The sequence below is a fragment of the Sinocyclocheilus grahami genome, unplaced genomic scaffold, assembly GCF_001515645.1.
Source record: "Sinocyclocheilus grahami isolate Dianchi unplaced genomic scaffold, SAMN03320097.WGS_v1.1 scaffold605.1, whole genome shotgun sequence".
Classification (NCBI taxonomy): domain Eukaryota; kingdom Metazoa; phylum Chordata; class Actinopteri; order Cypriniformes; family Cyprinidae; genus Sinocyclocheilus; species Sinocyclocheilus grahami.
In genome coordinates this window covers 247,297-264,174 of record NW_015505784.1, presented here as the reverse complement: position 1 = coordinate 264,174, position 16,878 = coordinate 247,297, and the positions used below count along the sequence as shown (strand labels likewise).

General features: G+C 36.9%; 1 protein-coding gene across 5 annotated transcripts in view; it reads right to left on the bottom strand.

Annotated features, from left to right (window-relative positions):
- Window positions 1–16,878, bottom strand: part of LOC107557512 (rho GTPase-activating protein 6-like) — a 38,906-nt gene that overhangs the window by 20,970 nt on the left and 1,058 nt on the right. For 2 of the 5 annotated variants that reach the window (XM_016240950.1, XM_016240951.1), the window contains exon 2: window positions 244–400. In XM_016240950.1, the coding sequence (XP_016096436.1) occupies window positions 244–400 (157 nt within the window). Of the gene's footprint in view, window positions 1–243; window positions 401–5,030; window positions 5,177–8,651; window positions 8,661–16,878 lie in introns of those variants that run through there. The other 3 variants (XM_016240954.1, XM_016240952.1, XM_016240953.1) reach the window with 3 other exon arrangements.

The following is a 16,878-nucleotide window of genomic DNA, read 5'->3' as shown; positions in this document are numbered from 1 at the left end:
AAATCTCACTTTCACCTCTCAGCAGTCTTATCTGGTAGATCGGAAATCCCTCTGAAATACCTATGAATTGACTGTAATGTAATATCTGCATGGGTTTCTTGGGAATTTGATAAGCATCTGTCTAAAATAATCATCTAGACTGTGACTCAAGCAATTTATAATATAGTATTTAAATCTATGCACTTCTTCTGTCATGCATGATTACCAGTCATCACAAAACAAGACATTTCAAAAGAAATGTACCTCTAGGGATGCTGATCTTAAAGTCCAGGTCTCTTCTTTCTAAGTGGTAAAGGGCCACCTCCTGCAGACGTGCTCTCTCCAGCTCCGAGAGGCTTTGGATGGAAACAGGCTGCAGCCTCACGCTCTGCCCCAGCATGGTGGCCCACGTATGGTCACCCTGAAAAATAGACAGACAGAAAAAGGAAGCAGAAGTGAAACAGTGAACGTATTACTTTCGGTCTCAGCATGCCTTTTTGCAGAGTTTGGTTGCGGCCCAGCTCGAACACACCTGTTTGTCATTTTAAAGGGAAGCTGATTCATGTGTGTTTGATTAGAGTTGGAATTCTGCAGCCAGGCGTATCACCAGGAGCAGGATTTACCCTGCTGAAAGTGATATACTGCAGTTAAAGTGCTTTGCACACCTCTTACAAACCAACCATCAAATATTGTGCAACAAAAGCTGGGGTTAAAAGGTGTGAAATCACTTCCAACAGTCTTTAAGAGAGATTTTTAGACATTCATAGTTTTAGATATTTCTCCCTAATAGGAGCACGTCTGGATAAACATGCCCTAAAAGGCCCTGTCTGTGTTACTAAACACAAAAAGCCTAAAGGTCTAAGTACTTAAAACATACTATATGAGAAAAACACTATTTGATCTTCTCTGTTTAATTTGGATTCAAGGACGGCTACTTTTAGATTTGGCAGCGGCACTGTATTGGGTAAACATACAATAGCTAGTGGACTTTTTTTTGACCTAAAGTAATTCCTCTGACAGCATACATCCTGTGTGTAGTCATATGTGTTGGCACATCTGATGTGATGACAATGAGAACTGAAAGCCAAAACTTTTGGAAATTTGCTGCCTATCAACCTCAGTGCTTATTTGAATACTGCTAAAATAACAAATCAAAACCTAATGTCTTGTCCTCTTTAACTGAAAGATATCAACATGAAAGTGTACATATCCAATTTTTAAGTATCATGTGTTAAAAAAACTTTGAAACTATGCATCCAAAAACAATTAAGAAGGTGCATGAGGCCATTTGGTCTGATTCTCTGGTTGTAAAGCTCCAATCATTCACTGTTTAAACAAACACTTGAGTTGTCATCTCACTGGGGTTTACTTGAAAGCAGGAGTGTGTATGTAATGTGTTTTCTTGTGTCCACGTGGGAGGTCACTTTCCACTCGAGTTGTGGTTACGCAATATGCCAACCGGTGTGGAGAAAAGGACAGAGCTCACAGGTTGTGCTCTGTTGATAATAGAGATCAGTGAAAACAGCATGAGATCCATCAAACACCCGGTTGATACCGGTATTTCAGATGTAGAAACTAACCACAAATTACAAACTACTGGAAACTGGTATTACTGAGGGCATCTCTTTTTGCTATGCATTCGGAGTTATTATTGTAAATTCATATTCAAACAATGTGCATAAAGGAAGCTTTTTTACTATGGAACTGTAAACATGCCTCAATGTTTTACAGGATCTTTGAGATATAAGATTTAAGTGATGTTCTTACAAGAAAAAAAGACATGAAAACTACTGTGGCTGCGATTTCAGGGTGGCAGGATGAGAGAGGCCTCAGGGCAATGCAAGCCACAAAGTCTTTTTCCTTTTCCCCTCCTCCCTAATTCTATTTCATATGCCCTTCTCTTTCTCACATACACTGTCCCTGCTTTTAAAACAAAAAAAAGTGAAGGTCAGGAATGAAGGGAAGAGCAAAACACAAACACATGAAGCATTACACCATACTTCAAAGCCCACTGAAACCTAAACCACCATCATTCATCAGGAGTATTGTGCTCATTTACTGGACACAAAGGCTTTTGTGAGAAACACTTGCCTTCATAAAACCAAACAGTCATGACAAACGCAACACACACATCCTATTCGATGTATCAGGAGTCTTGTGTTAATGTCTCAAATTACGAAGACATTTTTTTTTTATGTATATGTTATTATTGCTGGTAAAGACCATGATCGTTAATTTAATAATAAGCAAATTTTAGAGTATATCAGCTCAGAAAAAACACACTCTGAACAATGATCCATATTTCTCTGTGCAAAAATGAAAAACTGAAAACAACACAAGACAACTCATTCTCAAGTCACAAAAACGCCCTAAAATGTTCAGCAGAGGCTGTTCATATAATATATACAACAACTCTAACCCCCAATCAAACCCTACTAACCCAAGCACATCTTGAGATATCAGAGGGAGGTGACCAGAAATAGTCTAGTATAAGACAAGACTGTATGCAGGAAGCTCCATCGGTCCATGAAAAGACCAAGACCTATACACATATTTACACAACTAATCATGATCGTATGGAAGTCGTTTCCACCACAGAATAAAAAAAAAAGGAAATTACGACTTGTTAACCATTCTGACCTTTTTATATCTCAATAGCAATTCTGAGAAAAATTATAGCAATTTGGATCATAGCCAATCACTGGTTATTTCTGAGTGTAATTTATTTGACAGGGAAAATCATGTAGGCTGCTAAAACATGTCCATGTGTAAATCAGGTTCTTGCATTCATGTCTGAGACAAATAATCCAAGTGCAGACATACCTGAGTGCATGACAAGACCCAGATAAAAACATCAGAGTTCCATAAATATTGTTGCTCGAGTACTAGAACAATAAAGTAAACAGTTTTGCGAAACTACTTCACTTCACTTTGAAGAGATTTTCTTAGCCATCCAGAGAAAACAATAGCTTATTCCTTAAAAGTCTTAGTCCATGCTCTTATTTCCTTTCAGAATTCTTGTCCGATTTCGACTTCATATACTTCTTGAGCTCTGACCATATTTGTCTCCTGATCCTTAAAACCTGGCTCATGGACCCTCATGAGAACTCTGTATAAATACTTGTATTTAGAAACATGCTGATAGTTCCCAGATGCCCCTTTTAAATAATAAGTGCTTGTATAACAGTTCATCCGGTAACAATCCTGGTGTTCCTATCACAATCAGATCATTCTTGTGACGATAACGAGTATTATATGCATATATCAGTGATAAACTTCCATTGTTTATTCAGTCTCAATCTGGTGAGCATTTACATCTGTGGCTTGTTTTGGTGCGCCTGGATGCATGTGAATGTACATAAATGTGAGTGCATAATAAAGTGTGAGAACATAAACAGCTAAGCGTCCATACAGTGGAAAGATACAGAGAACCTACAGAGCAACACACCAAACTGACCAGACTGCTCTCTCTGCACATTTAGAGAACTGAAAGAAAAACGAGAGAAAATAAAACAGCAGCAGTCAGCCCTTCTGAATTATCAATTTAAGCGATACTGTGTCAAATTACAAAAAACAAAAAGGCAAACCCAATATCTGCTCACACAGTGGATGATCTCTAAGCTACAAAACTAAACAATAAGACAACCTCGGACAGTCTTAGCATCAAAGCAAACCAAAAGGTTTCTAACTTTTCACTCCTCAGACTGATTTAGGCTGCCAGCATCCCTCCATTGCATCCTGTTAAGTATGTATCATTTTCTAAAGCAAGTTCCCTCAGAGCAAGTAACTAAATTCATCATTCTGTGTGTAATGCTGGTGGCCTAATCAGTGGTTATATTTATACACCTGATGGGATAAAGTCAACAAAAGAAAACTGAATCCCAAGGAATTTGAGGTCTGTTTTCTGTTTTCAAGCCATTGAAACTGACATGAAAAATGTTAAACACCACTTCAAAGGCAGTAAAGTCTCATAAACAGGCACAATGTTCTTGTTTTAGTGTGAAAAGGGAACTGCTGTATCTCTGCTATGATTTGTCTCCTACAGAAGGATGTCACAGAATCAACCAAAATCTTAGATAAATAAATATGTAAAAACATAAGGCAAAGCAAAACAGCCACTCTTTTTAAATAAGTGTCAGTGATAAATTAGGTAGTCTGAGATCATAAAAAAAAAAATATCGTAAAAGTTATGTGTCCAGAAATGTGATTTTTGTGTTGTTACTTGCATTTTTAATTCACAAAAACATTATGATTTAATGACAAGTGATGTACCCATCAAGTCAAAAATAGTCAAATACTTTGCACTTTAAATGCAAGTGTACACAAGTTTTAACACATTTTTCGAAGTTTTTTTTTACAGATATTACATTTCAGTTTTTACATTTTCTTAGTTACTCCATTCACATTCATTAAATAAAAAGCTAAAAATCTGATATTAAAAAAACATAATGACCCTGAAATACAGTCCACACACTGACTTTGAATTGTCAAAAAAAAGTTAATAAAAAAAAAATTCAGTCTTTTATGAAACTTTAAGACCAGCCATTACACCATCTACAGTAAGCGGGGGTTTTTTTTACTTTAAGCACCACTTAATTATCAAAAATTAATTCAAAACTGAAATTCCATTTTTGAATAACTTCATATATCCATACAAAGAAAAAAAATAGTGTCATGTCACTAACCCTTAGGTAGATACACACTATAAATCCATATTCTTCTGTCGAACTCTTCAAGAAACATGTACACATACACAATGGAAGGACTGCATATGTTTCCCTAACAGTATGCGGTAGCTGGTAGCTAAACATGTGAAATCCAGATTTAGCCACACTCAAAACGCACTATACACCATCTCAAACAAACACGTGGCAAACAGTGGCATCATAAACACTATGAGTATGCTATTCCTCAAGCATTTACTGTTTATCATAGCATTTACATATTCGCTGAATATATTCTACACATTCATTATAGTCTCAGACTGTAAAAAAACTGCAGCCACAATAAAACAAACTTTGCTCACTGAATATGTAAATTGACTCCCACACCCTTCACTCTACCTGCAGACTGGGAGATACACACACTCTGTGAATATGAGCAATCTCAGACTCTTCAGACAGGTACAGCCAATCCGACCCGTGCATGAGACAGACAGACAGAAGCAGAGAAGGATAAAGAGCGAGAGAGAGAGAGGTCTGTCCTCTCCATCTGCCATGTACTCATGTAAATCAGAGTGCAGCCCCGGGGTTGCCAAGAGCAAACTTCACATAAACACTCAGTCAGTGACGAGAGCAGAGGGAGGGGGAGCCTGAAAGTGATACAGCAGAGCTTTGAACGAGTTCCCCTGTCAGACTGTCACTCATCATCAGCATAATAAACACTGGAGACACACTGTCCTCCCTTCCCACCTCCCGCTGCAGGGAGGTGGGAACACTTCTCTGTGTATTCATAAGTTCATTCCTGTTGAAAGCCTGTCCTCTTCACAGAAATGAAAACAATAGCAAGGACAAAGGAAAAATTGAAGAGCATGACAATGAAGAAAGAGGGAGACAGTGACAGCAGGAAAGGAAAAGAAGGAAAAAATGAGAAATGTGAGGGTTTCAGGCAGAAGGTGGAGTGGTAAAACTCAAACACACACTATACATTCATAAACTAGCTGCCTCGTGATGAGCACGTACACAAAGTTTGACCTTTCAACTCTGTGCTGACCTCACAGATCTCAATTTTATCTGTTACACAGATTCCACTTTTTCATGATAACCTTTCAGCCAAAGGCAAGATACTATAAGAGTCTGTGCTCAGTGTGTTCTAAAAAAAAGTTCAAAAGTCTGACACTACATTGAAATTTCAAATCCAGATAAATATTACCATTGAAAAGTTTGGGGTATTTCTTTCTTTCTTGTTTGGTTGGTTGGTTGCTTTAGAAGTAGTTTTCAGTTTTTATGTTTAAAGTCTTTAATGCTCTTCAAGGCTGCATTCATCAAAAATAGAGTAAACACAGTAAGGCTGTGAAATAATATTACTATTTAGAATTACTGTTTATAATATTTTTAAAATATAATTTATTCCTGTGATGCAAAGCTGAATTTTCAGCATCATTACTCTAGTCTTCCGTGTCACATGATCCTTCAGAAATCATTCTAAAATGCTGATTTGCTGCTCAATAAACATTTCTTATTATCAATGTTGAAAACAGTTCAAATGTATGTGGAAACTGATACAATTCTTCAAGATTTTTTGAAGGATAGAAAGTGTAAAAGAGCAGCATTTATTTGAAATAGAAATCTTTAGTAAATATCTTTGTCACATTTTTATGCATTCTTTGATCCATCATTGCTGAATGAATATTTAAATGAAATAAAATAAAAATGTGTTTGTTTCTGTATTAAAGCTCAAGATGATTCTCAAATCATGCAGGATGACAATCATCAGGTCTTGCATAAACCTGTGGCGCTGATGTCAGCTCATTGTTTTAAAGAGGTACCTGTTGCAGTTCTGACTCACTTTATGCTCTAGGCGAGGCATGACTTAACCTTAACACTATGTCAAAACTTAATAGTTCTTAGCATGAGTGTGGGAACAGAACAGTTAGTCTAGTAGTGTAGTTTTTGTGTAACTTGCAATAACTTGTAATCATCTGAATAACAATTGAAATACAAGTATTTTCACTAGTGGTGCCTGTGTGGTGCGTGGGTGAGAGTATATTTGTGATGTTTGTTTGGTCAGTGCCTGATGGCTCAGCAAATGATCCTATTAAAGTACTTCTGTGCGGCTAGCTGACAGACTGCAGATTGAGCTCATTGGCGAGGAGCTCCTGGATAGATAGAGCACTGTTAGTAGCATCCGGACTCGTCTTCATTCAACCTCGGACACACAAAACCTCAGGAGGTACCCGACAAGCACAAGGTAACAACAAACTGTTAGACAAACGTGGCCCTAGAACAAGTGGCCATGGTTTGGCCCTTGGCCTGGTTATGCATAATAAAGTGTGAGAACATAAACAGCTAAGCGTCCATACAGTGGAAAGATACAGAGAACCTACAGAGCAACACACCAAACTGACCAGACTGCTCTCTCTGCACATTTAGAGAACTGAAAGAAAAACGAGAGAAAATAAAACAGCAGCAGTCAGCCCTTCTGAATTATCAATTTAAGCGATACTGTGTCAAATTACAAAAAACAAAAAGGCAAACCCAATATCTGCTCACACAGTGGATGATCTCTAAGCTACAAAACTAAACAATAAGACAACCTCGGACAGTCTTAGCATCAAAGCAAACCAAAAGGTTTCTAACTTTTCACTCCTCAGACTGATTTAGGCTGCCAGCATCCCTCCATTGCATCCTGTTAAGTATGTATCATTTTCTAAAGCAAGTTCCCTCAGAGCAAGTAACTAAATTCATCATTCTGTGTGTAATGCTGGTGGCCTAATCAGTGGTTATATTTATACACCTGATGGGATAAAGTCAACAAAAGAAAACTGAATCCCAAGGAATTTGAGGTCTGTTTTCTGTTTTCAAGCCATTGAAACTGACATGAAAAATGTTAAACACCACTTCAAAGGCAGTAAAGTCTCATAAACAGGCACAATGTTCTTGTTTTAGTGTGAAAAGGGAACTGCTGTATCTCTGCTATGATTTGTCTCCTACAGAAGGATGTCACAGAATCAACCAAAATCTTAGATAAATAAATATGTAAAAACATAAGGCAAAGCAAAACAGCCACTCTTTTTAAATAAGTGTCAGTGATAAATTAGGTAGTCTGAGATCATAAAAAAAAAAATATCGTAAAAGTTATGTGTCCAGAAATGTGATTTTTGTGTTGTTACTTGCATTTTTAATTCACAAAAACATTATGATTTAATGACAAGTGATGTACCCATCAAGTCAAAAATAGTCAAATACTTTGCACTTTAAATGCAAGTGTACACAAGTTTTAACACATTTTTCGAAGTTTTTTTTTACAGATATTACATTTCAGTTTTTACATTTTCTTAGTTACTCCATTCACATTCATTAAATAAAAAGCTAAAAATCTGATATTAAAAAAACATAATGACCCTGAAATACAGTCCACACACTGACTTTGAATTGTCAAAAAAAAGTTAATAAAAAAAAAATTCAGTCTTTTATGAAACTTTAAGACCAGCCATTACACCATCTACAGTAAGCGTTTTTTTTTTTTACTTTAAGCACCACTTAATTATCAAAAATTAATTCAAAACTGAAATTCCATTTTTGAATAACTTCATATATCCATACAAAGAAAAAAAATAGTGTCATGTCACTAACCCTTAGGTAGATACACACTATAAATCCATATTCTTCTGTCGAACTCTTCAAGAAACATGTACACATACACAATGGAAGGACTGCATATGTTTCCCTAACAGTATGCGGTAGCTGGTAGCTAAACATGTGAAATCCAGATTTAGCCACACTCAAAACGCACTATACACCATCTCAAACAAACACGTGGCAAACAGTGGCATCATAAACACTATGAGTATGCTATTCCTCAAGCATTTACTGTTTATCATAGCATTTACATATTCGCTGAATATATTCTACACATTCATTATAGTCTCAGACTGTAAAAAAACTGCAGCCACAATAAAACAAACTTTGCTCACTGAATATGTAAATTGACTCCCACACCCTTCACTCTACCTGCAGACTGGGAGATACACACACTCTGTGAATATGAGCAATCTCAGACTCTTCAGACAGGTACAGCCAATCCGACCCGTGCATGAGACAGACAGACAGAAGCAGAGAAGGATAAAGAGCGAGAGAGAGAGAGGTCTGTCCTCTCCATCTGCCATGTACTCATGTAAATCAGAGTGCAGCCCCGGGGTTGCCAAGAGCAAACTTCACATAGTCAGTGAGTCAGTGACGAGAGCAGAGGGAGGGGGAGCCTGAAAGTGATACAGCAGAGCTTTGAACGAGTTCCCCTGTCACTCATCATCACATCATCAGCATAATAAACACTGGAGACACACTGTCCTCCCTTCCCACCTCCCGCTGCAGGGAGGTGGGAACACTTCTCTGTGTATTCATAAGTTCATTCCTGTTGAAAGCCTGTCCTCTTCACAGAAATGAAAACAATAGCAAGGACAAAGGAAAAATTGAAGAGCATGACAATGAAGAAAGAGGGAGACAGTGACAGCAGGAAAGGAAAAGAAGGAAAAAATGAGAAATGTGAGGGTTTCAGGCAGAAGGTGGAGTGGTAAAACTCAAACACACACTATACATTCATAAACTAGCTGCCTCGTGATGAGCACGTACACAAAGTTTGACCTTTCAACTCTGTGCTGACCTCACAGATCTCAATTTTATCTGTTACACAGATTCCACTTTTTCATGATAACCTTTCAGCCAAAGGCAAGATACTATAAGAGTCTGTGCTCAGTGTGTTCTAAAAAAAAGTTCAAAAGTCTGACACTACATTGAAATTTCAAATCCAGATAAATATTACCATTGAAAAGTTTGGGGTATTTCTTTCTTTCTTGTTTGGTTGGTTGGTTGCTTTAGAAGTAGTTTTCAGTTTTTATGTTTAAAGTCTTTAATGCTCTTCAATGCTGCATTCATCAAAAATAGAGTAAACACAGTAAGGCTGTGAAATAATATTACTATTTAGAATTACTGTTTATAATATTTTTTAAATATAATTTATTCCTGCGATGCAAAGCTGAATTTTCAGCATCATTACTCTAGTCTTCCGTGTCACATGATCCTTCAGAAATCATTCTAAAATGCTGAATTGCTGCTCAATAAACATTTCTTATTATCAATGTTGAAAACAGTTAAAATGTATATGGAAACTGATACAATTCTTCAAGATTTTTTGAAGGATAGAAAGTGTAAAAGAGCAGCATTTATTTGAAATAGAAATCTTTAGTAAATATCTTTGTCACATTTTTATGCATTCTTTGATCCATCATTGCTGAATGAATATTTAAATGAAATTTTAAAAAATGTGTTTGTTTCTGTATTAAAGCTCAAGATGATTCTCAAATCATGCAGGATGACATAATCATCAGGTCTTGCATAAACCTGTGGCGCTGATGTCAGCTCATTGTTTTAAAGAGGTACCTGTTGCAGTTCTGACTCACTTTATGCTCTAGGCGAGGCATGACTTAACCTTAACACTATGTCAAAACTTAATAGTTCAAAGAAATTTGTGATGTTACTAAAGATTTCTATTTCAAATAAATGCTGCCTTTCTATTGATCAAAGAATCAATAGAAAAAAAAATTAAGCAGCAAAAAAAAAAACAGTTTTCAACACTGATAATGATTTCTCCAGGACACTAAAGACTGGAGTAATGGCTACTGAAAATTCAGCTTTCCCATCACAGAAATTAATTATATTTTAAAACACAATAAAATAGAAAACCGTTATTTATATTTCACAATATTACTGACTTTACTGCATTTTAGGTCAAATAATGCAGCCATGGTGACCAAAAAAAGATTTCTTTCAGAAACATAAAAAAAATCTTACTGACTTTTTTTGAATGGTAATGTCTTTCTTTAGACAACTTTGATTCATAGTTTGTAACACAAAGTGACACATATTCAAATTTGAATAGTGCAGCAGTCCAAAAGAAAAGATTCCCTTGGCTTCTATCAATCACGTCATACAGTAAATCAAAAATTCAAGGTGTGTGTGGGCCAGTGTGGTCTCATCTCATCTTCCAGGAGGACAGATTGCATAGTCATAAATTGTCTTATTTCCTTTTCCTTTTATCCTTTCAATCCTCTTATCTTTTCTCTGCCTTATAACATCAATCCGCTCTTCAAAATATCCCTAGAGGTCATGGAGAGGAAATACCATGTACAAAAACATTTGCAAAAGATGCCATGCTTCTCTAAACAGGACATTCTCCACCCATCGTCACAGCTCTCTACTGTTCTGCTCCATTATGCTGAAGAAACTTCCACTGACTGACATCCACAATAAATAATACCCCTGCGTATGGCGGTGCTAGTGTTTTCTCCCCAAACAGTAAATAAAAGAAAGCACCATAACCTTTTCCTAAACACCTGTTTGTCACTGTGATGTGTAAATTTTACCTCGAGGTCATCACATGCAACAACAAAAATTACATTTGAGCTAATTTGATCTATCATTTAGCCCCATTTTACCTTACTCAGTTAACATAAAAAGCATCTACTAAACAACAAGCAAATGGAACCAAATATATCTGTTCATCATGTAACAGATTTATTCATGTCATGTGGATGACCAGTCCTTCCAAACAGGCAGAAATTGCTATCAGTCTTGCCATATAGGCATTGCATTTGGGACAGACATCATAACAATATTGCTAAAGGCTGCAATCACTATATAGTCTGGATCGGCACACTCTGCTTGTTATTGATCAGTCAATCGATCAACTATGGCAATTTACACATAGTCATCCCTATAAGCTTCCAGCGATGTAATACTGATTGTTAGAAATATGTTGGTTGACTGCACTCTATTAATGCATGAATTCACCTCTTGAACCCTGGCCCCACACACTTTCGTTATTGCTTGTCTCTGCTGGTCAAGTAAATTCAATCCTAGCTATCCAAATTACTCCCATCAAGTTTTTTCAATAAAACACATAAAATGATTCCCTTTTAGCTTGCAGAGGTTTGTGACATGAGATGGTGACACATCGTCTGAAGATGCTGTATCTGAACTTTAAAATAGAAGATTGAATTTGCTTTGAGGTTTAAAATTATGCACATAACGGTCTATAAAAACACTTGCGAAAAGAAAACCCTCTTTGTCTTTTAGGTCAGAAACTTCAAATACATGCAACCAAATGACTGTAAACTCTCAAGAGCATACAAGGTTTATAGTCTTTCTGGCAACGTTTGACTTGTGTGTGATGCAACTCAAACGTCTTAGACCACTCTCTTCAAATTCCAAATCATAAAGATTTAAGCTCTAATTCTCTAAATGAAGGCAAGACTTTTGAACACTCACATTCCACAGAATGGCCTTTCCGCAAATCCCCCAGATAATAAAGTAGTATTATTTCCAATTAAAATCATTGTTAAGGCCATTGGTGCCCTTTAGTAGACCTCACATCACTTAGTGGGCATACCTTTCAATGGGCTTGAGCATGAAATATACCAGGAAGAGGGGAGGAAACGGAAGTTCTCAGACATCCTTTGGTCTTTCATGCTCATCGATCATACGATAAAAACCTTTCAACTGGAAATGTTTTGAGTCATGTGATTGCTCACTGAGGAAACTGGTGACAAGCTTTGAAGTATAAAGTTAAGATGGCAGCGTGCAATGACAGGTCTTCCATTTTGTGACTTGCATCAGTTGTTAACTGGATTGAGGCAGATCTGAATGTGAGCTTGCAGTCAGTTGTACTAAAAGATTGGAAACCTAGCATACATCACCAAAGAGAAGTTGAAGTTGAGTTATAATAATTTAATAAAAAATGTCAAGGTGAAAAGAAATTACGACATGAAACTTATGCATGGATGAATAATTTATAATAGGATCAATAAAATTCATTTAGAAAAAAAGTAAGATAAATTTTGATTTCATACTGACTACAAAACCGCTGTTTTCAAGCTGTGGGTTACTGAGGAAAAGTGAGTCGCGCAAAGAGGGGAGGAAACGGAAGTTCTCAGACATCCTTTGGTCTTTCATGCTCATCGATCATACGATAAAAACCTTTCAACTGGAAATGTTTTGAGTCATGTGATTGCTCACTGAGGAAACTGGTGACAAGCTTTGAAGTATAAAGTTAAGATGGCAGCGTGCAATGACAGGTCTTCCATTTTGTGACTTGCATCAGTTGTTAACTGGATTGAGGCAGATCTGAATGTGAGCTTGCAGTCAGTTGTACTAAAAGATTGGAAACCTGGCATACATCACCAAAGAGAAGTTGAAGTTGAGTTATAATAATTTAATAAAAAATGTCAAGGTGAAAAGAAATTACGACATGAAACTTATGCATGGATGAATAATTTATAATAAATAATATAAATTATTGTATAATTTACAATAAAATTCATTTAGAAAAAAAGTAAGATAAATTTTGATTTCATACTGACTACAAAACCGCTGTTTTCAAGCTGTGGGTTACTGAGGAAAAGTGAGTCGCGCAAAATTTGAGAATGCTGGTGAGTTTATGCAAAGTCATGCTATGAGGCAGCTAACAGCAGTGTTTCCCGCAACATGTTATGTGGCTACAATGTAAAAACAAAATACAGCACGAGCTGTATAGTTTGACTGAAAATGCATAATACATGACAAAAAAAATTAATAAATCCACTCGCATTTACAAGTGAGCTTGAACTCTCTCGCCAGCATTAGCATTAAAAGCATTCAAATGAATTGTGACCTGCCACTCTGGATTTTCATGATCATAAACGTTAAAATTAATTCCTTGAAGTGACCATTGTATAGACCTTCCATTAAAAAGCTGACTGTGTTTAGAACTTTGTGGCGTCCCCTTCTTGCGGTACCCTTCAAATGTGCAAAAACACCAATAGACATTTGGCAACCATCTCAGTTACCAGTCTGAATCAGTCTGATGAATCCTTCACTGAACGAAATCACAGAATCCATCAGAGCTGCTACTGAACCAACATATACTGAACTTCCAGTTCTGTTTCAGTGCATCATTACATTACACTGCAAAGCTGTGACATCAGGAAATAAAAGATAAGGTCTATTCTCTCTTTGCTTGTATAACTCGTGTCTTTGTTAATATTTATCCTCGTCTTTGTGGCTTACCATAAGCCTTATGACAATGACATGAAATTGATAAGCAGGCATACCCAAAATAATATGACAAGGAAAACAGAAAATAATAGAACAAATAGATTTCCTCCCTCATATTTCACTAAAATTTTCTTCAGTATAGAGATAAAGTTAGTGAAAATGTAATAGATAAATTACACCTGTCAGATGGGTCCTAAAAAAGTTTGTGGAACCCTTTATATCATCTTTCATCAATGGACCTCTCTTGTATCTGTGAAACTAAACCTTGCAAAGTAACCCAGGTAGAGTTCAGCTGTCCTATGCAAGAAATTGTGAGCTTGAATAGTGTTGTGTTTTCTTGCTACTTTTTTTGGTTTACGACACATGGAGACAATCTAATCCTCATCTGCCTGCCCCAATCCTTCCAACACCCCAATGCAGAGTTTTCCAATGTTCCAGCACATATTTCACGCTTTTTTTCCCCCAGCATTTTTCCAGCATTACCACGGTTTTAAGTAGGCTATGTTTGGCCATATGCATTAATTAAGTTTGACATATCTATAAAACATAATGTGGAGATGAGTAGCCTCTCATTGATCAAGTACTGACATAAGAGATAGATCTGTTTACCTTGACTAACAGTGCAGGAATGTGCAGCACCATAGAATGACTCTAATCATTATCCAGAAGCTCTTAAGTATGTGAAAGCTGGTGGCCCTGTTTTGTCTCCCCTGAGAATAGACCCTTGTATGTTTTACCTTTGCTAATGAACAGATACTAAAAGCTCTTTACAATGCAATGCCATAGCGTGAATTGTTTGAACAGAACAACTTAAGTACGTCATGAGAAATGCTGTGGGATACGGTGCATAAATCTACAGTAATGCTGGTTTTGCACCTGTCCTATTTCTACTAACGAATGCTGATGGCTATCTGCAAACAGCTGATAGCAGGATGAAATAGAACGGGGACCCCTTCCCCCACACTCACAGCATATGTTCTTCATTATATTTCACACTGTCCAAGATGTTGGCCAATCCATCAAATCTTCGTACTTTTCCACTGCGCGGTGTTTTGAAGCATGAAAGCAACTTCCTAATCTATTTCTTCTTAGGCTTTTACCACCAAGAGCAACAAAATGATCGGATCAGCTGACGCAAATCCTGAGATTTCAGTAAGTGTGTAGTCTAGATTGGCTCATTAGCTCATGTGACGTCCAGTGGGTTTAATTAAATTTGCGCTGTTCAGATTGGCTTGACCCGATGGGTGAAGAACCTATTAAATCAACCTTTAGAAACAAAGCCGTCATTCTGAATTGATCACCCTTCTTAAATTTCATTACATATAATTTAGCAGGAACCATTCGTGTGAATTACAGGAACAGATCTTGTGGAGCAATTTGGGGTTAAATGTCCAGCACAACAGTGTCAGGATTTTCTACTCTTTAGTCCACGGGGCATCCACATCCAGAGCTGAACCTGTGATATCTCTGCATCACAAACCACAATTATCATTAGCAGCCAAACTGGAGTGCACACGGGCTACTTTATTACAAACAATTATATACATACTGAAACATTTTTAAGGGACTTTAGTTCAAACTTGTAGGCACAACCAACTGTAGATATTAGTTATATATATTATATATACATATATATATATATACAGTGGGTACGGAAAGTATTCAGACCCCCTTAAATTTTTCACTCTTTGTTATATTGCAGCCATTTGCTAAAATCATTTAAGTAAATTTTTTTCCTCATTAATGTACACACAGCACCCCATATTGACAGAAAAACACAGAATTGTTGACATTTTTGCAGATTTATTAAAAAAGAAAAACTGAAATATCACATGGTCCTAAGTATTCAGACCCTTTGCTCAGTATTTAGTAGAAGCACCCTTTTGATCTAATACAGCCATGAGTCTTTTTGGGAAAGATGCAACAAGCTTTTCACACCTGGATTTGGGGATCCTCTGCCATTCCTCCTTGCAGATCCTCTCCAGTTCTGTCAGGTTGGATGGTAGACGTTGGTGGACAGCCATTTTTAGGTCTATCCAGAGATGCTCAATTGGGTTTAAGTCAGGGCTCTGGCTGGGCCATTCAAGAACAGTCACAGAGTTGTTGTGAAGCCACTCCTTCATTATTTATAGATAGATAGATAGATAGATAGATAGATAGATAGATAGATAGATAGATAGATAGATAGATAGATAGATAGATAGATAGATAGATAGATATTAGTATATCTGTTCTCCTGGAGATTAACCCATGGATCAAAGTGCAGTAGTATACAGCCTACTTTATAGCATGTTTACCAATACTGATGACCTCAAAACAGGTGATATTAATACTGGTTCATCCTGATGCTTTTAATAATTAATATTTACTGCCATATCTTAAGAAAAATGAAGAGAGAGAAATGAATATTTCAGTGGCGCAACCCTAATGTAGGTTGCTTACAACGGGGAACATGGTTGAGAACATGTGTTAGTAAAATAAAAATAAATATGACAGCAACAGAGTAACTTTAGTTTACACTTCTTACAATACATTTAAAAGCATTATGTGCAGGGAATCATACAGTTTGAGCCTGTGTTAAAACTGTTTACATTTGCATATAATATATCTATAAGATATCACGTTTGGTCTCGTTCTGTATCGCGTATCTTGTCAGTGTCTGTGCTTGCTTGGTCATTTGTTGTAGAGAAAATAAGCAAAGTGTGTTCAAGCGCCAGCAGAAAACAGTGTAAAGAAATAGTCTTTGAGAGAAGCAGTCTTTATCAGCGGAAGTTAAAAGCAGCTCGTAAGTGTATTTACTTGTCTCATTAGTGTTTAGTGCAGTTATCCTTGCTAGGAAACGCTTGTTTTGTTTACTGTGTGGAGACGTGCTGATATCGCGTTTGGTCTCGTTCTGTATCGTGTATCTTGTCAGTGTCTGCGCTTGCTTGGCCATTTGTTGTGGAGAAAATAAGGAAAGTGTGTCCAGCTGAATTAATTTAGTATTTTGTTAGATGGGTATGAAAAAGCTTAATTTACCACGGCAGCCTCGCGTGACGACCTCCTCGTGTGAAGACCGAAGAGTGCGACTCCACCGGGCAAGGACACCGGCAAAGGATAAGTATCGCTTTTTATTTCTCCTCTTTCCTATTACTTGTTTTGCTTCTGTTTC